A 23137-nucleotide genomic window follows, 5' to 3' on the forward strand; every position below is an offset into this window, starting at 1 on the left:
TCCTCTTCCTTAACAGTATGGACCTCAAACATCCGGGGCCTTCGCTCAAACTTAACTGATCTCTCCATACAGGTTGCTTCTGACAAACCAGACGTGATCTGCTTAACAGAAACCTTCCTCCTTCATGATGTCTCTGATTCCTTGGTATCTCTCCCAGGTTACTCCCTCCTCCGGTATGATAGACCTGAGCCTCGTCCTGGAGGTGGGGTTGCTATCTTTATAAAAAACTCTCTTCCTCACTCGCCCTGCACTGCCCTCTCTCCACCTCACCCCCAGGAATACCTTTGGCTACGGCTTCCCCTTCGCTCCCACCTTTTGTTCATATGCGTGTTGTACCGTCCACCAAACAGTGATGACTCCATCTACATCTCGCTGTCTGATAATATGGACCAACTTCTATCTACCCATCCCAACTCACTCTTCCTCATATGTGGTGATTTCAACTGTCACCATGCCAGTTGGCTGGGGGTGGGTACCTCTCTCACCAGCCATGGCTCTTTAGCAAAGGACTTCTGTGACTCACTGGGACTGACACAATCTGTCAATTTCCCAACCCGGATCTCAGTCAACGGAGAATCTTCTCTTCTGGACTTGGTTATGACTAACTTCCCTGAAAATGTCTGCTGCTCTTCTTCTGCTCCAATCGGCTCTTCTGATTATGTGCTTGTTAAAGTGGACATCTCTCTGACCATTTTCAGAGAGCCTCCTCAGCGTCGACGAGTCTGGCATTTCACTCAGGCCAACTGGCACGGTCTTCAAGCAGCCATCAATCATCTGGACTGGTCTCCCATCTCTACTGCCTGTGACATCAACTCATCCTGGGAATTCTTCCAAAGTAAATTGCTCTCTCTCATGCACAGATTTATCCCTTCTCGTCTTCAGTTGTCATACCCTTCCTCCCGTCCATGGTACACGGAATCTTGTGGTGAGGCTATTGCCCAGAAACAACTTGCTTTCGTCTCCTGGAAAGCAAATCCAACGGAAGGAAATCTCATTTCCTTTCACAAAGCCCGAAACAAGTGTGTGTCCACCCTCAGGAGAGCCAGGAAACAATATCTCTCCGTCCTCAGGACCGAACTCTCTTATCTGTCTCCCTCTTGCAAATCCTGGTGGCGTCTGGTAAAATCTGTTTCTGGTGTTTGTTCCCCCTCCATCCCCTCCCTCACCTTAAATAGCCACACAGCTGACTCCGCACGTGAAAAAGCTGAATGCCTCAACTCTGTGTTTGCCTCTAAATCTTGTGTCCCAAACCCATCCCTCTCTGTACCCACCGTACCCAGTCGTACCCAGCTGCTCCTGGACTCTGTGTCCTTTCCTCCTGACAAGGTGGAAAAGTTTCTGTCAACCCTCGACTCTGATTCTGCAACTGGACCTGACGGCATCAGCCCACGGGTCCTAAAATCATGTTCTTTCGCTCTTTCACTCCCTCTCTCTGTTCTCTTCACCCTCTCTTTTGCTCAAGGTCATCTTCCATCTGCTTGGAAATCTGCCAACATCACCGCTTTGCACAAAAAAGGTGCAAAAACAGATCCCAGCAACTACAGACCAATCAGCCTTCTCCCAATTATCAGCAAAGTCATGGAATCCATCATTGCTTCAGATATGAAATCTTTCCTCTTCTCCAATGGCTTGATCTCTGATCATCAATTTGGTTTCAGACCTGGACACTCCACTCTGGACATGCTGCTTCTGCTTTCTCAACAATGGATGGAGGTCCTCAATGCCAAACAGGAAATTAGAGCAGTCTCCCTTGACATATCACGTGCCTTCGATACGGTCTGGCACCCTGCTCTGCTCACCAAACTCTCCTCTTTTGGTATCCATGGAAATCTCCACGCATGGCTGGCGGACTTCCTCTCTGGTCGTAGTCAACGTGTGGCCCTGAATGGGTTTCTCTCATCTCCTCTTCCTGTTCAGGCTGGAGTTCCCCAAGGCAGTGTTCTGGGCCCTGTGCTTTTTCTGGTCTTCATCAATGATCTCTCTGACTCTCTTGAAAATCCTCTCTATCTCTTTGCTGACGACTCTACTCTCTGTCGCTCCATTCTTCATCCCTCAGATCGGCAGTCTGCAGCCTCCTCACTCTCTGCAGACCTTGACAAAATCACAGACTGGGCAAACAAGTGGAACATGTCTTTCAATCCTGACAAATCTCACACTCTTACGATGTCTCTTCGAAAAGACCGACTGGACAACCCTCCCATCCACTTTCTGAATAATCCTCTCCAAGAAGTTCTGTCACTCAAGCTTTTGGGTCTCACTATCTGCCATGATCTTTCCTGGAAAAACCACATTTCAAATCTGGCCTCCAAAGCCAGTCGCCGACTGGGCATCCTCCGTCGTGCGAAGTCCTTCCTTGGCACACCTGAGCTCCTCACCACATACAAGGCTTTCATCCGCAGCTCAATGGAATACTGCTCTCCCCTCTGGGCTGGTGCTCCTGCCTCACACCTAGCTCGCCTTCGCGCTGTTGAAACCAAAGCATTCAGAATCATTGGAATCTCCCGCGATGAAGCTAACTCCAAGGGCCTCTCACTCACTCACCGCAGGCAGGTTGGTGGTCTTTCCGTCTTCTACCGACTCCTCTCTGGCCTTGCCCCCCCAGCTCTCTCTGGGCTCTGTCCCGCAAATATTCCTGCAGGTCACACAAGATCTGCCTGCAACCCTCTTTTGGTTAAACTGCCAAAATCAAGACTCTCTGCTCACCTTCACTCCTTCAGTCCTCTTTTCTCCCACCTCTGGAACAAACTCCCTCACTCTCTTCAATCCCACTCCACCTTCCAAGTCTTTAAAACAGCTGTTCACCACCATCTCTTATCTTCCCCCATCCAAAACCTTGATATTTTCTACCCCCGCTAATTTCACCCCAATTCCGCTTTTTGAAATACCAACTTCTGTCCTGGAAGTCCTTGGTGTCCTTGTGCTATACTTCTCCCTCCCCCCCCCCCCCCCTTCCCATGTCTCCTCCCCCCGGGCCCTCTCCCTTCCACACATCTCCCTGCTCTCGGATGTTGTGTTTGTGTCCTTCCCATTTTCTCCCCATCTTGTCTTCCGCTCCCTCTTTTTGTGTATTTTGTTTGTCTTGTCGATTTGTCGATTTGTTTGTGAAGTAAATGTTAGCTCTTTCACGAGCCTCGATTCAGTATACAAAAAAAAAAAAAAAGTGAAAAGGTTTTTGTCACGTCGGCCGGGCATTATTCCCCGGTGGGTTGCCGGGGACGGCTGTCCCAGAAAGTGGCTTTTGGAGGATTATAAGGAGACTCGCTGATTGAACCGCAAACGTGTACGTCGGAGCACTTCTCTGGGAGGTTTCCCATTCCACCGCTATTGTGCTGGGTGTTGGACCACGTGACCTATGGGTTGCTTCGATCGTCCATGCCTCAATTGATTGTGATCGGACATTGATCCAACGATCGCTGGAGCGAATCGACTTCGCCTTGGAGGGGTACAGAGACATTGGGGGGAGTGCTGTGAGTTTGGGTTAAAGGACTAGATAAGGTGGTACCATCTTAAAATAGTGATTGTAGGGCGAATTGCTATTATTATTTGTGTAGTGATTCCGGTGTTATTTATAATATATTATTGTTTGTTCATAACCCTTGGTGTGGTTTCATTATTGATTTGATTGATTTCAAATAAGGATAACATATCTTTCTGCCGGGGACCCTCTTGGGGTTCGGAGGTTTACCGAGACCAGGGGATAGGGGAGGACCCCGTAACAGAAGGTGTACCAGAGCTTGGTAGGCTCTTATTTTAACTTCCTTAGGGCAAGGAGACAAAGTTCTGCAAGCCGTCCAAGAGTGTGGTTTTCCTAATGTATAATGTTCTGGCAGTGCTTATGCCATCAAAGATCGTGTGAGATTGTCACACCCAGGTGATACAGTGCTTCCTTTTTATATGCATTTCTCTCTGTTTTCCTTACTTTGCTGAAATTTTCACATCCATTGTAAAGTCTGACATCATTAACTCCATATTCAACACTTGGCATGAAAGTATCTAATTTGATTCTATCTTCTCATCACTGATGAACCCCAAACAATTGGTTTTCATTTGTAACTAGATTCTTTCAAATACCCTGGATGTATTTGCTTCACTTGACACTTATTACGCTATTCCCAAAAACTGGCAACCGTTCTTTCTGGTTCACTTCTGATTTGTATTCTCTCAAAATAACATATCACAGATTTATAGAAAATACAATAAATCTCAGTCACTTGCTAACAACCTGACATTCGAAACAGCCATGGTCCGTCTCTTCCTTACACCAATTCGCTTTCCAAATCAAAAGCTTTGTATTAAGATGGCTTGATTGAAAACAACAACCCAACACACCAAGGTTTTTTTTTTTTTGTCATTTATAAGCTTCTATGTATGGTCTGAACTTCTTTCCCACTGACTTAGTCTTTACCACTAGCCAAGCAATTGCTGCTGCTTTTCAGGAGAAGATATCATGTATTTATAGTAAACTTACCAAAAATAACTTTAAGACTTGGTTTAAGCAATAAGCTGCAAATAAGTGATTATCGGAAGACATTTGAACAGACATGCTATCAGGAAACCAAGCAGGAGGGGGGAGGATGTGGCAGAGCAGGAGGGCGCAGGGGTGTGTTCCATTACCAATAAGTTTTAAGAGCACTTGCCAAGTGGCTTAAGCACTAAAGCTAGCACTCCAATGAAACGTTAGATAAGGAACGGCTGGCTTGGCAAGCAAGCATATTGCTAATGGAACATACCCCAGGAGAATGGGGTGGGGGAGAACATACCTCCGGCTTGTGCTCCTCAGGCAGCATTGTTAATCTGACATGTGTGAACACCGTAGGGCCGCACCGCAGGTCTCTCTCAAAATACTACCCCAAAAATACAATTCGTTTGGTTGCACCTGGATGGGGTTGTGGGTAGTGGAGTCGCGGATGAAACCCAAATCCTATTCAGGTTCCTCCTGATGTCTCCATCTTTTCTCTTTGCTTATTCTGGTTCATTCTGATGACTCCAATGCACTATTTGGTCTTGCATTTGCCTTCATGACTACTGCTTAGTACGAACATTTATTGTTTATGCGTTAACAGAAATACTGTTCAACAAAAATACGTTTGTTTAATCATTAATGTTTCTCCCACATTTAAAAAAACTTTTTTTGTAAAAAGAAAAAATCCTGTTTGTTAAACTGTGGTCGATATTTTCTGCTCAGTCATTGGAAATGCTCTTGTTTTGAGGTATCAATTATTTTCTGTGATTTTCTTCTTGTTCAAAACTTATATTTGGTTGTTTGCTGTCACATGTAAGAATTAATTTAATGGAGGTGAATAATTATCATTAATGTTTTGGAGTTATCTCTCACAAACATTGAGGCAATATTTTGCAAGGTGGGTGTAAGTAAACCCCTGTACATGAATACATTTTGAACAACCTTTTAAAGGTCTGAACTAAATCTTGCCTATATACACGTATCAAATAAAGGTGTGCCCACAGCCAGCAAATGTTGTATTTTTTATATTTTTTTTACTAGCTGAAGAACTCCGTTTGGCACAGCCAGTCCCTGTTCCCTCTCAAAGCAAAATCAGTAGTTGCAACACTCTGGTGACAAGTGGCAGCTGCCCTGGCACACCAGAGCTACGTCGCCTTCGAGATGGAGCTGTTGCTCACCTAGCCGCACAGGTATGTCACACAGGAAGAAATGTACGGGCAGCAAAAAACTACATTTGCATTTCTTGTTTGTCCTGTTTTGTCTTTCCATCATGATGGGTGAGAGCACGACTACGTCTTGATTGATATATACTTTTGTTCCTTGGTGTTTATATATATATAAACTAAACAGCAAAATAAACTTATCAAATCTTAAGAAGGACACTCCTTGAAATCCTCCACGCAAAAATTAAAAATATGTGAACACAGGTAAAGTTCAGCTATCTTTACTAAACACGTCAATAAACAAGAGGTTACCTCAATCACAAAAAAGCAAAAAGCATGAACATCACAAGGGGTGGTGCAACAAAAGTCACAGCACTGCAACACAAAGGCACGCACCTGAATACAATCAAAACAAAATGACACAGGAATGGATACAACTCTCCTAACAGTCAAGGACAGAATGACAGCAGTCCTCAATATCGTGTGTGTCCTCCCTGAGCTGTGATGCAGGCTGTACACCTCCGACGCATGCTCTGTACCAGGCGTCTGATGCGGTTCTGGGGAAGTCTGTCCCACTCCTCCTGCAAGCCTTGAATGAGCATTTGCCGATTGACAGCCTTTGATCTCCTCAATGCAAGACGTCGACCAAGCTTATCCCATAAATGCTCAATGGGATTGAGGTCAGGGGAATAAGGCATCCAAGGCATCACTTCAATACTCTGTTCCTGGAGGAAGTTGGTGGTCAGGCGAGCAGCATGGGATCGAGGGTTGTCCTGCTGGAAAACTGTGATGTCAGGATGAGCCTGGAGAAATGGCAGCAGATGAGTTCTCAAAACTTCATTGATATAATGCTGACTAGTGAGATTGCCTTCGATGACGACCAGAGGTGTCCTGAAACTGGTGGAAATACCGGCCCGTAACCTCACACTGGGTCCTCCCCAATAATTGATCTGGCGAATACAGCATGATGCATACCTTTCCCCACCTCTGCGCCTTACCCGTTGACGCCTATCAGCAGCATGGAGGTAAAATCTCGAATCATCGCTGAACAAGACTGCACTCCACTGTTGCTGTGTCCGGCGGCGATGCTGCAGACACCATCTTAGTCTGTTCCGCCAATGGACCTCTGCAAGGACGTCTTGCCACCAGGCCCCGACTTCTCAAGCGCCTCCGCACAGTAGAGACACTGATGCGGTTGTTGTGGAGACCTTTTGTCACTGCAGCTGTTTGCGTCGCAGGGTGGAAACGATCACGAAGATGCTGCAGCACAATCCAGTGGTCTTGGTTTGGGGTGGTTACCCGTGGTCTTCCTCTTCGTGGACCATCATTCACAGTTCCAGTTTCACCATAACGCCTGGCCAGGTTGGAAATAGCAGGCTGTGAGCAACCAAGACGTCGGGCAATTGTTCGCCGGCCTCAAGAATCCCAATTGCCCTTAAACGTTGTTCAGGTGTGGCATCTTAATTTTCTTGTTGTTTTCCCTGTCAGAAGCCTCTAGAGTGACCATAGACAGCAGTAAATGAATGTCTAACAACAAGAACTGCAGGATTTCATTATGAGGGTCATTATTTAAATGGAAAGATCCCTATACAGAACCACTCAAGCATGCCATTGTTGATCAACCAGGTGACTGAAGTGAAGTTCCCGTTACATAATCAGCCATTACAATTGAAGAAACGTGTTTGTAAAGCTGCACATTTCAAAAAATGAACGTGATTAGTTTATTTTGATGTTCAGTATTTATATACACAGTGCCTTCAGATTATTCACACTCCTTGAGTTTTTTCACTTTTTGTTGTTACAGCCTGAATTTAAAATTTATTAAACTGAGATTTTTTGTCACTGATCTACACATAATACCCCATAATGTGAAAGTGGAAATTTTCTTTTTGAGAATTTTTTTTACAAATGTATTAAAAATGAAAAGCTGAAATGTCTTGAGTTAATAAGTATTCAACCTCTTTCCTATGACGCTCCAAATTGAGCTCATGTGCGTCCAATTTCCTTTGATCATCCTTCAGATGTCTCTGCAACTTGAATGGAGTCCACCTGTGACCAATGCAATTGATTCGGCATGATTTAGAAAGAAATACACCTTTCTATATAAGGTCCCACAGTTGATAGTGCATGTCAGAGCAGAAGCTCTACCATGAAGTGCAGGGAACTGTCCGTATAACTCTGAGATAGAATTGTGAGGAGGCATAGATCTGGGGAAGGGAATAAACCAATTTATAGTGTTGAAAGTTCCCGCGAGCACAGAGAGCTCCATCATTAGGAAATGGAAAAAGTATGGAACTACCCAGACTCTTCATAGAGCTGGCCGTCCGACAAAACTGAGGAATCTGGCAAGAAGGACCTTGGTCAGGGAGGTGAGGAAGAAGGAAATGACCACTCTGACAGAACTAGAGAGTTCCTTGGCTGAGATGGGAGAACTTTCCAGAAGGAAAACAGTCTTTGCAGCATTTCACAAATCTAGGCTTTATGGGAGAGTGGCCAAATGGAAGCCTCTCCTGAGAGACAGGCACATAACAGAATGCCTGGAGTTTGCAAAAAGGCATGTGAAAGACAGAGCATGAGGCAAAATATTATGTGGTTTGATGAGATGAAAATTGAACCCTTTGGCCTGAATGCAAAGCACTACATCTGGCGGAAACTGGGCACAGCTCATCACCCATCTAACACCATCCCTACCGTGAAGTATGGTGTTGGCAGCATCATGCTATGGGGATGCTTTTCAGTGCCAGGAACTGGGAGACTTGTAAGGATACAGGGAACAATGAATGGAGCCAAATACATGCAAATCCTTGGGGAGAACCTGCTTCAGAGTGAGAAATACCTTAGACTGTGGTGACTATTTACATTCTAATAGGACACTGACCCCAAGCATACAGCCAAAGCAACACTGGAATGGCTTCAGAACAATAATGTGAAAGTCCTTGAATGGCCCGCCAAAGTGCAGGCATGAATCCCATTGAGAATCTGTGGAAAGACTTGGGGATTGCTGTTCACCGACGCTCCCCCATCCAACTTGACAGAGCTTGAGCAAATCTGGAAGGAAGAATGAAGAAATTCCCCAATTCCAGATTTTCAAAGCTGATTCAGATTCGCCCAAGAACACTCGAAACTGCAATCAATGCCAAATGTGCTTGCTTCTATGAAGTATTGACTCGGGGGGGGGGGGGGGGGGGGGGGAGGTGTGGGGGGTTAGGGTTATTATGTGTAGATCAGTGACAAAATCTCAATCTAATCCATTTTAAGTACAGGCTATAACGTAACAAAATGTGAAAAAAGTCAAGGGGTGTAAATACTTTCTGAAGGCTCTGTATGTCTTTGCAGATTGTACAGAATGTTTGAGGGTTGTGACAATTTGCGATGAGAGGAGGTTATTTACATCCATCTCCATATTTCATTGACTCCACATTCCTGCCTGCAGGTGGTATCGTACCATTATTGCCAGGCAGACAATGCGTACACCTGCCTGGTACCTGAATTTGTGCACAGCACAGCAGCGTTGATGTGTCGGTCCTCTCAACTTGTCCCCTATCGAGAGTTGCTTGCACGCGAAGCTCATGCACTCAGTCTTCTAGGCCTGCGCTCCTGTGTGCAGGACCCAGTAAGCGCTTTTCACCGAGGTGTACTTGAGCCATTGATCGCTTTGCACAAAGGTATGTGTTCATCATTTACCAAAATGGAGGTTGTTAGCCTGATGCAATTATAATTCCTACTTCTCTTCGATGTTCTTGTCTATACTGAGGCCCAAGGTGCCAGCTTAAAAAAAAAAAATTGTCAGGACTTCATGGATTATGAATTTGCTATCCCCAATGACGTGAAAATATAGAAAGAATGAATGTTGATTAATTTGTGCATTTATTGAGGAAATTCGGTTTGTTGTTTAATAAGCGAGTTATTTAAAACGAATGTACTATTCCAAAACCAGAGGTGATTCGTAAGTCTCTGTAGGTTGACATATAATGCAATTTTTGAAACACTTCCCTATTTTCACGTAATTTTTGTTACTTTGGAGGTATATTTTGCAGAAATGGTTTAAAAAAAAAAACATTTTTTCCTGTTGTGGTTACATCCAATTATATGGCATGGTGCAGATGTCGTGCACTTGCTTTTGAGCTGTGTGATCCTTGTTTGATTCTCGGATCAACTTTAAACTGTCAGAATGGTGCTTCGCAGGTGGGGTGTTGCATCACAAAGTGATGAACGATCGGCTGGGGACCCGCCCATTAGTATTGGTTAGTAGATGTTAAAGATCCAATTGTGTCCTTCATGAAGAGTAGGCTATTTGTCGACACCACCCCGAACAGATTTCAAATTCCTACCACCGTTAGTCGAATGCCAGGCCTAATCAACTGGTCAGTGAAAGACTTGGGCCAAAGGCTTTCTCTGACTGACCACACAAGGTGTGAATGGTTGGGCAAAGTAATAATAGAGCGTCTTAGTGTGGCATCGTCACCGCATCTTTGTTCGAAGAACAAGGGTTGTGTGACCAACCTTCCTATAATTCACGGACCTGTGTGTGTGTGTGTGTGTGTGTGTGTGTGTGTGTGTGTGTGTGTGTGTGTGTGTGTGTGTGTGTGTGTGTGTGTGTGTGTGTGTGTGTGTGTGTGTGTGTGTGTGTGTGTGTGTGCACACTTGTTATGCTACTCCTCCTACAGTTCTGGGCCCATTGCATAAACGTTTTCTGCATAGGATCAGCACGACCCCAATTAATGTCGAGGGGTGTTTTTATCTTTCCCGGTTTTCTTGAGGGGGTAGGGGGTGGGAAGGGGAGAGAATGCAAATTCTCCATGTAAAAGTGCATCGTGTAGCTCTGCCTCCAGATGGGAGAGTTATTACAGGTACCCATCCTTTACAGTACAGTATTCCTGTCACCACATTTTCCAGTGCAGTGAGGTGTTTTGTATTGTATAAGCAAAGCAGAAGGCATGTTTTTGTTACATGCCCATAACCCAGGTTATTTTTTATTTACTTTGGGAGCAATTAAGGGAGCTGTCAGTTGTCTATACACTGCCCAAACAAATATACCTGTCAAAAGAACGTATTGCATGCTTAGAACAAGGTCCCCCATCGGCAGGTACTCTTCTCGGTTATGATAAATTGCTAAAATCAAGCACACTCATTAATGATTATTATTGCTGTTTAAACTTTTTTTTAAATGATTTCTATTTTTCAGTTGATCTATCTAGTCCACATCAATATCTCACTGTGCAACCATTCCTTTGCATGTGACATTTGAACACAATGACAGACACCTTTCAACAAAACAAATAAATGCAAGTCCAAGGCAAAAAAAGTCCCCCCCCCCCCCCCCCCCCCCCATTTCATAAAGTTTCAGAGTCAAAAACACAACGTTTATTGCAATCACATCACGGAACTAACCCATTGCCGGAAACTACTTCAAACAAGACTACTGTCTGTGATGAGTTTTCCTGGTGCAAGGCCATTTCGTCATGGTTTGTTGGAGTGGAATAGGCTTTAACTCTCTTGTAATTGGGCTAACATTTATTGGTGGATACAATCCAGAATATTTCCATAACACATACATTACTACAAAATACTGCCATAACAAAAAAAAGCCAGTTGTATGCAATTTCTCAAGAAAAATAGTTCGGCTTTCTAAAGAAATGATATCTGCACAGGCTCAAGGTACATTTGAATTTTCAAACGGGATAAAAATCAGGGTGAAATTATTGCACATTTTTGGGGAAGATTTAAAAGTGGGAAGTTGCATGGTCATGGAAATCGAGCAGTAACTATTGATTCATTTCCACCACCCCGCCATTTGAAATATGTAGTGTCAAAAAAATTTAATTGGAAACACCTGGGTAAATGAGGGACACCAAGCAACAGCTTCCACTCAGTGGGGCCCATGTGTTAATTTGAGGAAATAACATTCCATCATGCTTAGGGTTGCGTATAAAATTGCTGCACATTAGGGTGGTCCAAAAATGCAAAAAAATCCCTTTTTATCTGGATTTTGATGCTCTATTGGATTATTGTTAGAAATGGTCTAAATCATTCACCCAAAAAATATTTTGCATCTGAGTCATCTATAAACTCATACACACTCAACATATAAATTTGTCATTTTGGTCAATTTTAATGACTTACAAAGACTTTAGAAATATTTTTTTCCTAAATAATGTCATTGATGGTACATACCCCTGTGAAGTCCTCATGGTCGAAACATGAGTCAGACATGTATGAACATGTTTCAAACATGTTTCAAGCATTGTCAAACATGTTTCGACCATGATGATTTCACACTCACAGGCGCAAGCGCATGCAAAACGTCATGAACCACAAAATGGCTTAGTACAATAGTGCAGGTACTTTTTCCACCTAGGTTGCTATTGGATTGTTCTCGTTTAGCCAAATTTGGTGAAAAACGCCATATTTCAATTGAAGTGTGTACGAGTTTCTAGATGGAATTGAGCGAAAATATTTGGTGGGTTAATGATTTAGACCATTTCTAACGATAATCCAGTAGAGCATCAAAATCGGAGAGATCGATGTTTTTTGGACCACCCTACTGAGCACAATGGTATGGTGAGCATGTCATTGATGTTCTCCATATGCCATGGCCTTCTCAGTCACTAGATCTGAACCTAATCGAGCAGTTATGGGATATTCTGGAACAATGCCTTAGACAGCGTTTTCCACTTCCCTCAAGCAGGTATGAGTTGAATGATTGAGTTTGTTAACTATATAATCCAGATTCCTGAATAGAACACATTTTATTAGGGCCTCAACAACCCACAAACAATAACAACACTCTTCGTGAGTTACACAAGGAGATTAAGTGAGTCGTGTGGCAGAGCTTTTAAATGGCTCATGGATTATTGTGACCTGATCCAATAAGTAAAGCAAGTTGTCGTGCGTCCTCTGGATTGTCTGCTAATAGGTTTTACACTGCTATCCAGTGTTTCCCCACTCATATACAACAAAGGCATGCACCAACAAATTATTGTATATTTAATATCCTTTCGTATGTAGCAGATGGCTGCAAGTAGCATCATTCGCTGAGGATGTGGCTGTGCTGCTGATGCAGTGCCTTCTGTAATTTGGGCAGGAATTTGTAAATTGTCCAGGGTGCCGGTGATAACTCGCCTACTCTTCACAAGACACCGTTCGATCTTTATCATCCACCAATTAATACCATCAGATGGGACTTTGAGTTCAACATCCATCCGAGGGATGACACGCACATTGATGAATCACCCTGCCCATGAGACACCAGGATGACAGTTTATAGCTGTGTCGGGATTCAAACCCAGGCGAGACGGCTCAGCGGTGAGTGTGCGTACCTCTTGGCCATTTTGCCATGATACTAAACCAATTTTAAAAAATAAATCGAAGTTCACATTGAACAATGGAATTCATAAAGGAAAGGACCATTCTCATGAGGGTATTTAAAATTATTATATTACCTGCAACCACCTGCCACTCATTATACCACTGCCTATTTCCATAGGATCATCTTGCTGTACTTCATAAATTGCGGACAACCCTGCTTGGACTACGTCATCAATTTCTGTTTGGAATACATTTTGCTTGTGTTTTAAAGGAGTTCTATTTGTGCACCATTTATACTTGGTAGCAGGAAACGAGGTTATTTATTTATTTATTTGTTGCTTGTGCTCATGTTTGCTGATCATTTTATAGATACCTGTCAATCAGTGCTTGCCATATCACTTGTGGTTGGTTGACTTTCGCTGATATAATAGCACGGTTAAAATATATTTGTAATATTTATTTAGAATCGAAGTAAGGCATGGAAGCAGGGTGGAAGGGAGGTTAACCATTGCATGAAGTATTCTACTGAAACATTTCGAAATAACTTTTTACATTTGTAATTGTACCAGAGGCATTGTTTCTTTGGCATGCTGTGGCTTTACGTGGGTGTCTTATCCATCGTACAATATGAGAATGTCATGATGCAGATGCGGATCCACTGCTCTGAACACGTTTCCTCATTAATTTAGACTGTGGTTCAGGAAAAATGATCTGAGAAAAGGGATCCTGTCATTGTGTTCCTTTTTGAAACGACTCTATGCAATTGAATGCCACTGATTTATCCAAGCAATGGAACTATTTATGATCGTTATTTGGTGATTGGGCTGGCAGGATGGCCTAGAGGTACACACTCACCTCTAAGCTGCCTAGCCTGGGTTCCAATCTCGGTCCAGTTATCATCTGTCATCCTGCAGTGTTTTACAGGCAGGGTGATTCATCATTTCGTGTGCCGTCCCTCGGAAGGACGTTGAACTGCATGTCTCGTCTGCTAGCTTTACTTGGTGGACATTAAAGATCCCACAGTGTCCTTCGCAAAGAGTAGGCAAACTATCGACGGCACCCTGTACAAATCCTAAGTTCCTGCCCTGACTTCCTGAGTCTGAGTGGCGACCGACCAGTATTGTAGCCTAGTAAATGCTTTGGCAGCACCAATGCTCTCTATAAGGCATGGTACATGATGATGATTTAGTGATTTAAATAGATAACCAGTCGAGCTGTCTATTGATTTGATACTTTGGTTTGGCAGTTGGTCAATCAGAAAAATAGTTTACCATTTTGGGAATGATCCCTCCTTCCTATAACCCTTTTCCCAACCCCAAAAAAGTCAATGAAATTACATGGCTAGAAAATTTGGAGAACTTTTCTCAGCTGGCCTTCTTTGTCCACATCACCTGGCCTGTAGGTCTGTTTTCCTTTCCACTGGAGATTTGCCTTTGGAAGTTACATTCCCAACATTCCCAACATTCCACACATGATACTTGGGGGAGATTATGCTTAATGCGGCAGTATCTCGACTGCACATCATACCTTGTCGGCTTGTCCAATAACAAGCCAAGCTCAAGCAACGTGGAATTGCTCTGCATTACATGACCTGTTATAACCTGTAATTGCTGTGGCCTTGCATTAAGGAGCAATTTCCTTGTAAAATAATGGTTAACATCATGTCCCAAAGTGGAAGGTAATTTGTCATAGTATGGCTCCACTCAACCACACCCTTTTGCCTATTTCATTACAGAGAAAAAGATCCCAGAAGATAATTTGATCATTCTGATTGATGGGCTGAACGAGGCTGAGTTTCACAAGCCAGATTATGGCCACACCATTGCCTCCTTCTTGGCCAAGATGCTCCCAAAGTTTCCCCCCTGGCTCAAAGTCATCGTGACAGTCAGGACAAAGTTAAAGGTAAGGGTAACCCACAGCTGCAAATAAAACAAAAGTTGAAAATATTTTGAAAGCAGATGTCTTCAACCTGTTTATGATTCCACACAATTTGAGAAAGTATTTTGAACAAAGGAAAACATATTGTTACGAGTTTGGCAGGGGCAGAGGTCACGAGGGAGTACTCGGACCTATTTCCCAGCCCATGACACTGAGCTGCAGATAACTCTGCGGGTGATGGGTTGCTAAGTAACCACGAATGCCTTCTAAGATGTTTAATTCAGGCAAGGTCCAGCGTCTAATTCTACTTTACCTTTCTGGCGAATTAAACCCCCCAGATGGGGTACCGTGCTCTCAATACCCCACTGCTGTGAATCAAAATGGCCGAGCGACACCGCAAGTTTGATGTTGGCTAATGACTAACCATCGTGAACTCTCGCTCGCCCGCTTGTCACTTCCGGTTGCCACCCTGGTCGTGGAGACCCGAAATGTAACATATTTACATATTACATAATAAAGGCAAAATGATGTGCTAAAAAGGCATGTTTGTACCATCAAACAGTGTCATACAAGAAAGATCTTACCCCTAAGCACATCAGCCCTCAGTCAGTCAACTTATCACGATTCTACACATAGCAGGCGCCTCAATCATTCCGGGTGAAAAGAAGACAAGTAAGACAGAGAGAGAGAGATAAAAAGGAAGAAGACAGGGTATATTGGTTCTCCTCGTTCACCAGACGCAAACCGACAGGCTTACATTGGTCACAACATGGAAAAGGGGAGGGGTGGGGGGAGGGGAGAAAGATGTGGAGGCCAGAGGATGTGGTGTGCAGTGTAGGGGGAAGTATAGGTGAATGCCTGTATTGCTTTAGAGGAAAGCGTGATATGCAAGTCAGTCACCCAGTCCAAAGAAGGAACAAAGGCATAATTGTTGAGTATTGCTGTGCGTTCCAAGTGGATGAATTGGAAGTAGGGAAAGCCAGAGACAGAAAGTGTAAGTGCATTAGCCGGCGCGCCGAGGGAAACTCCCCTGATTGGCTCGATTCTCAGCTCTTTACTGCACCGTGTCACCAGCCTGTTCGTCCCACAGGTTTCGTCCTCGCAGGTTCAGACTTGCAGGTTCAGACTCGAATTTGATTTCCCTAGACGTGTGCAAGCTCCGAGCCCTTTGATTTATGGGTTTATATTGGCGCTGGGAGGGGTGTGGTTTGGGGACTGGTCAGCTTTGGGCACAGCTTGAACTTCGTAGGCACTGTTCTAGTTCCTGTCACCATGCAATTCCCATTGGTCGAGTGGAGTTGACAATCAAGGTGAAGTATCAGCCATTGACGTCTCGCTGCAGGCCTGTGCATTTTCCTGTGCTGGATGCTCGAGCTGTTTTATGCTGATGTTGTTTGTTGGATTTGCACTCGTGGTTCTGTAATGTTGTTTTTGTAATGTGTGATGTTTGAGTGGAATGTTTGAGTACTGCATAGCATACATGGATGCGCTGCAGAGGTGTGATGAGTGTGAGTGAAGAGAAAGAGAAAACGATAGGGATATATACGAGGGTTGCCCCAAAAGTTTTGCAACACAATTTTTTTATTGCTAGTAATTTATTATAGAATTATTTGAACACACTCAGAGGATAACTAGATGTATTTATAACACTCCTCATTTTTCTACATAATCACCGTCAACTTCAACAGCCTTGCGCCAGCGAGAAACAAGAGCATGTATCCCCTTCTTGTACCAGTCTGAATCCTGCACTCGCAGCCACTTCTTCAATAACCTCGTCATCACTCACAAACCTTTTGGCCTTTCTCAGAACCCGCAATTTGTGAAGCCCAACGACTAACAGTGCTTTTATCAACAGCATTGACTCCGCATACATTTTTTAACCGCCTGTGAATGTTTGTTACCAAATCCTCCTCCGCCACAAACAATTCAATAACGGGCCGCTGTTTAAAATGCTGATCACCACACAGCGACATTTTAACGACCCCCTGCGCATGCGCTAGAACACGTATTGTTCCGTGAAGCTGCAGTAGTAAGCTGGTCATTCAACATTAACCACAGAATAAGTTTTAGACATTTCCTGTTGATTTTGACTGAAGTATAGAAAGTGTCGTGAAACTTTTTGGGCAACCCTCGCATATCGAAAGCGAGAAGGCAAAAGGCACATATATATATATACACACACACACACACACATACATACATACATACATACATACATACATACATACATACATACATACATATACAGTCACGTGAAAAAGTTAGTACACCCCATGTAAAGTTTTGACTTTTTCAACATACAGCTATTTGATCTTCATTTCAACAATATTGATAGATAAAGGTGATATAATATAACAAATATCATGAAACATTTACACTTTGTTGTCCATTGTATAATTTAAATAAACATAAATGCAAATTTCGCATGTGGAAAAAGTAAGTACACCCTTGGCTCTAATAGGTGGTATTGCCCCTTTGGCAGAAACAACCTCAAGTAGGCGTTTCTTATAACTGTCTACGAGTCTCTGACATCGACTGGGAGAAATTTTTGCCCACTCCTCCATGCAGAATTCTTTCAGCTGTGCGATGTTTGACGGGTTTCTTGCATGCACAGCTCATTTCAAATCCCCCCACAACATCTCGATGGGATTTAGATCCGGGCTTTGACTTGGCCATTCCAGAACCCTCCATTTCTTTCCTTTCAGCCATTCCTTGGTGGATTTACTGCTATGTTTAGGGTCATTGTCATGTTGCAAGGTCCACCTTTGGTTGAGCTTCAACTTTCTGACAGATGGCCTCACATTATCCTCAAGCACCCTCTGGTACAATGAAGAATTCATAGTGGATTCCATGATGGTGAGCTGCCCAGGCCCTGATGCAGCGAAGCTGCCCCAAACCATAATATTTCCACCACCATGCTTTACAGTTGGTATCAGGTTGAATGAATGAATGAATGAATGATCGTTTTGAGGCCATTTTTCCCCGCTAGAGCGGGGGTTAGCCTTGCGGGCCCCATGACAATCACGGTTCCCTGTTTGAGGCAATGTTTTTATGGCCGGATGCCCTTCCTGACACCAACCCTTGGTCCCCTCTTACGATGCGCAGGGATACGGTGTACCTATTCTAAACCGGGGTACACACCGGGATTGGTATCAGGTTCTTGTGGTCAAATGCTGTTTTTGGTTTTCGCCAAACATGTCTTCTGGTACTGTGGCCAAATAGCTCTACCTTTGACTCATCTGTCCAGAGCACATTGTTCCAGAAGTGCTGGTCTTTGCCTAGGTGTTCATTGGCAAACTTTAGTCTTGCCCTGATGTTCTTTCTGAACAGCAAAGGTTTCCTCCTGGCACACCTCCCATGTAGATCAAATTTGTGCAGCCTCTTTCTAATGGTAGACTCGTGCACTTTGACATCAACTGTGGCAAGTGCTACCTGTAGGTCGCGTGATGACATTCTGGGGTCCTTAGAGACTTCTTTCAGCATCTTGCGGTCTGCGCTCGGGCTGAACTTGCTGGGGCGGCCTGGCCTGAACAAATTGGCTGTTGGTTGGAATCTTCTCCACTTGTAGATGATCTTCCGGACAGTCGAATGATTGATTTCAAATTGTTTGGAGATCTTTTTAAATCCCTTCCCAGACTCGTAGGCATCTATAACCTTCTTTCTGAAGGCCTCAGAGAGCTCTTTTGATCTTGGCATGGTGATGCCGCACACTTCAACAACAAAGAGCAAACCAAACTGAATGTCTGAGGTTTAAATAAGACAGGTTCCTCCAAGATCCTCTCTAACGATGTTCTCATCATTTACACCTGAGCTGGTGCACCTGATTCTAATTTTAGGTATTTGAAGTAGTGATAAATGTAGGTGTGTACTTACTTTTTCCACATGCGAAATTTGCATTAATGTTTATTTAAATTATACAATGGACTACAAAATGTAAATGTTTCATGATATATATATATATATAAAACACAGTTTGTGTGTGTGTAATCTTACCGATAGACTCCTAAACGGAGAGGCTCACGTACTTGATATTTGGCATAGACATGGCCATTGAGCCTGGGAAGGACATGGCCTACCTCAAAATATTTGACGAGATCCATATTTTTTTTGATATTTACCTTAGCGCATTTCAGCGAGGAACATTATACACGGAATCTCAGCCGGTGCCAGAGCAGCTCGCTGATTCGCTCAGAGCGATCACGTGATGTTCCATCCCCGCCGCCAGACAATTGAACTGAAAATATATAGAATGACCATTGCCATTCACACCACATAGGTGGAGATGCAGCTACCGGGCGCCATCTTGGTTGGCACTCGATGCTAGGCGATGGTGATTTCCGTCAAGCGTTTGCACGTAATTCAGAGCGAAAAGCGATTGCGTTTTTTTACCTTTTGTACGATCGTGTTTTGTGTCGATTTTGTGCGATATGAATTAAACGTCTTTGAAACAGCTGTGAAACGTTTTTCCACAACCCTTCCGTAACCGATTGGAGCAGTTTATTGCCGCACAAAATGGCATTTTAACAGTTGTCTGGCTTTTAAAATCTGGGACACGTTCAAAACAAACGAGATCCGCATAGCGAGTTGGTCGAGTCATGCTAACCAAGATGGCGACACGGCGGCTTCACTTTTCACGGAGTATGAGCGTTCTATATATTTTCAATTCAGTGTGCCCGACTCGCTCAGGTACTTGATTTGTGGCATAGACATGGCCATTGGGCCTTCACGGTGTAATTTGTGCGAGGCTTTTGTCCGAGTGAGCTTGAGTTGAGAGGGCGAATGTACGGGTTGGGAATGTACGGGTCTCCCTTCCCCCGCCCAGCAACGCCGGTACTGGAGGGCGTCACAGGATCGGTGAGTCTCCAAAATCCGCTTCGTGCTGTTGTTGCGAAGATGCAGGACGATGTTGCGATTGTTGGGATGCTCTCCTACCATGAGAACTGCAACGTCATTGTTGACTGGCCCTACCCTTCCTCCCCTCCCCCCCTCCCCTTCCCCCTCCCCTCCTCCCCTCCCCTCCCCCTCCCCCTCCCCTCCCTTCCCCCCTCCCCCTCCCCTCCCTTTCCCCCTCCCCCTCCCCTCCCCTCCCTTTCCCCCCTTCCCCTTTCCCTTCCCCCTTCCCTCTCCCCTTCCCCCTCCCCTCTCCCCCTCCCCCTCCCCCTCCCCCTCCCCTCCCCTCTCCCCCTCACCCTCCCCCCTCACCCTCCCCTCTCCCCCTCACCCTCCCCTCTCCCCCTCCCCCTATCCCTCCCACTCCCCTCCCCCTCCCCCTCCCACTCCCCCCCTCCCCCTCCCCTCCCTTTCCCCCCTCCCCTCCCTCCCTTTCCCCCCTCCTCCTCCCTCCCTTCCCCCTCCCCCTCCCCTCCCTTTCCCCCCTCCCCCTCCCTTCCCCCTCCCCCTCCCCTCCCTTTCCCCCTCCCCCTCCCCTCCCTTTCCCCCTTCCCCTTTCCCTTCCCCCTTCCCTCTCCCCTTCCCCCTTCCCTCTCCCCTTCCCCCTCCCCCTCCCCTCTCCCCCTCCCCTCCCCTCTCCCCCTCCCCTCTCCCCCCTCTCCCCCTCCCCTCTCCCCTCTCCCCCTCCCCCTCCCCTCCCCCCACTCCCCTCCCCCCATCCCCCATCCCCCCTCCCCCTCCCCCCTCCCCTTCCCTCCTCCCCCTCCCCCCTCCCCTTCCCTCCTCCCCTCCCTCCCGCTCCCCCTCCCTCCCCCTCCCCCTACCCTTCCCCCTCCCTTCTCCCTCCACCCTACCCTCTCCCCTTCCCCCCTCCCCTCCTCTCCCCCTCCCTTGCCCCCATGCCCCTCCCTTCACCCCTACCCCTTCCTTTCTGCCCTATCCCTTCCCCATCCCCCTCCCCCTCCCTTTCCCCATGCTCCTCCCTTTCCCCCATACCCCTTCCTTTCTGTCCTACCCCTTCCCCACCCCCCTCCCCCTCCCCCCTCCCCTCCCCCTCCCCCCCCCTCCCTCTCCCCTCCCCCCTCCCCCCTGTTCCCCCCCCCTTCCCCCTTCCCTCCCCTCCCCCGCCCGGCAATGCCGGGTACTTCTGCTAGTACATACATATTACAATGGAATATATATTGTAATAATTCAAAATTCTCACCGGTTCCTGAAAAGAGGTGGCCGTTGATTATTATCAAGACTTTTCATTCGTAAGTTTGTCTGTTTGTTATCTACACATGTACTCGAGAGATTTGTCATAAAAAGTTGACATTTTGCATCCTAAACCAACATAGAACCAATTTAATATTCCATGCAATTTGTGAACACCAGTAGCTTTTGTACGGAAATGTCACAAATAGCATTATTTGTAATATCTTACTATAATTCACCAAATGTCCATCCGTCCGTCTGTCTGTCCGTCTGTTTGAAGGTACCGCAAAAACGGCTGAACCTGTCGCAACGATATTTTGGGTGGGTAATCCTGGGATCTCCCGGAGTAAAATAGGGTATATTGTTTCCCCAATTTCACCTTTGGCCTCCAGCATTCTCAGGTTTGGACTCCCGCATAACATTATTTTCCCGGGTGCCGCACAAACGACTACACCGATCACTGCACGGCTGCGCTGCACGGCTGCACCGATCGAACTCGGTGACCTCGGACAAAGACCTTTTATAAGGACATGGGTTGAATCCCTGCTTGAGAGAATGCCAACCCCCTCCCCGCCATCACGGTCGTCTCTCCAACTCACAATCCACGAGATATGTGGAAAGGACGACCCAAAACCAATTATCTTCTTTTCGATTAGTATACAAACATCATTCAAAGTAATATCTTATAATTAGCCTGGTGTTGGCTTAGCAGTTAGGGTGCCGGCTTGGGATCCTAGGATCCTGGGTTCGAATCCCGATCGATCGCTGAATTAACGCCAGGAGGGTTGACTCAGCCTGTCATCCTTCCGAGGTCGGCAAATTGAGTACCAGCTTGCTGGGATGAATGATCCCGGTGTGTACCCCGATTTAGAATAGGTACACCGCATCCCTGCGCATCGTAAGAGGCGACCAAGGGTTGGCGTCAGGAAGGGCATCCGGCCATAAAAACATTGCCTCAAACAGGGAACCATGATTGTCATGGGGCCCGCAAGGCCAACCCCCGCTCCAGCGGGGAAAATGGCCTTAAAACGATCATTCATTCAAAGTAAATAATGACCTCGGCCAAAGTTCAAACGACGTAAGTGTAATCTCTACATGAGAGAATTCCACATAGCTATTGGGACGGTGTATATGCTAACAGATCGCTGTCTCCATCGATCTTGCCAAGGCTATAACACCTATCGGCTCAAAATCCTTTTAACTGTTGACTTGGTAGTTTTTACAATGAAGGAAACATTAACAATGTTGTTAAAAGTTTATTGTGTGATTAATTTGTGATTGGAGTTATGTTGTTTGGAATGAAAAAAGATATCGAGTTCAAGTAAATGACGACATGCCGTGATGGTTTCTACTTTCTAAACGTGATCTTTATGGATCACCATATGCAGATTTGCCACGGACTCATGATCGATGTTTCTATATGTGAACGTATCCGTTTGTTTGCGAACGGGTACGTTTTTCATGGAAGTCCTTCACGAACTTGCTGTCCATGTCCGACGTGCGACTGAGGGTGCTACAGGAATGTAGAATTTATTGGTTTCATGCTTTAGCATTCGCCGTATCTGCATTGCCTGTTTGCTTCTGGCTTCCCACCTGTGCGTAGCACTAGTCTCTAATGTGAAAGGACAGTCATTGTAATTTTGCATAATCTTTATAGCAGATGTCAGACTTCAGCCGGTTAGTGGATTTCTGCTTTGTTGTCTCGAAATTGGTTGTTTACGAAGTTGAATAATAAAAATGGTCCCTGCCTGCTGACGGGTCTCCGATAACAGCCTGGGCTGCACGAAGGTTGTTTCATCTGTGGAAAATACAATCCTCACACAATCCACCAATCGGCGTTGACACAGGAAACGCACCGACACCCCCCACATTGAGAAGTGTTGTCACATTTCCATTGATTCAGGGTGAAACAAAGCTGTTAAAAATATCTTGCACTGATGTTCATCTCACAAACCCGCACCAGCCCAGGAGAATCCTTACTGGTCAGTTGGTGACTGACCTTTAATTCATTATTGATTTAGCCAAATTGATGATATAACTTTTGCAACATAAGGATATTCAAATGATCTCTGTTCTCTGGTGTGGAACTGCCGAACACATGCCAGGAGCGAAGAATTAGAAAATCGAAACTAATTTTGGAAGTTCTCTTCGGATTTGAAGGTTTAAAATGACAGAGCATGGTTGAGTGTAGATAGGAGACATGGGGGAAGTTAATGGAAGTTGCTTTTATGTAGACAGATGA

The 23137-nt window shown here is 45.2% G+C and overlaps 1 protein-coding gene across 4 annotated transcripts in view; it reads left to right on the plus strand.

Moving 5' to 3' along the window:
• Positions 1-23137, plus strand: part of LOC137431634 (protein TANC2) — a 384138-nt gene that overhangs the window by 226412 nt on the left and 134589 nt on the right. For all 4 annotated transcript variants that reach the window (XM_068123171.2, XM_078782260.1, XM_068123170.2 and 1 more), the window contains 3 exons: positions 5504-5652; positions 9059-9290; positions 14669-14835. In XM_068123171.2, the coding sequence (XP_067979272.2) occupies positions 5504-5652; positions 9059-9290; positions 14669-14835 (548 nt within the window). The remainder of the gene's footprint in view (positions 1-5503; positions 5653-9058; positions 9291-14668; positions 14836-23137) is intronic.

The sequence above is a fragment of the Myxine glutinosa genome, chromosome 7 (assembly GCF_964187855.1).
Source record: "Myxine glutinosa chromosome 7, kmMyxGlut1.1, whole genome shotgun sequence".
Classification (NCBI taxonomy): domain Eukaryota; kingdom Metazoa; phylum Chordata; class Myxini; order Myxiniformes; family Myxinidae; genus Myxine; species Myxine glutinosa.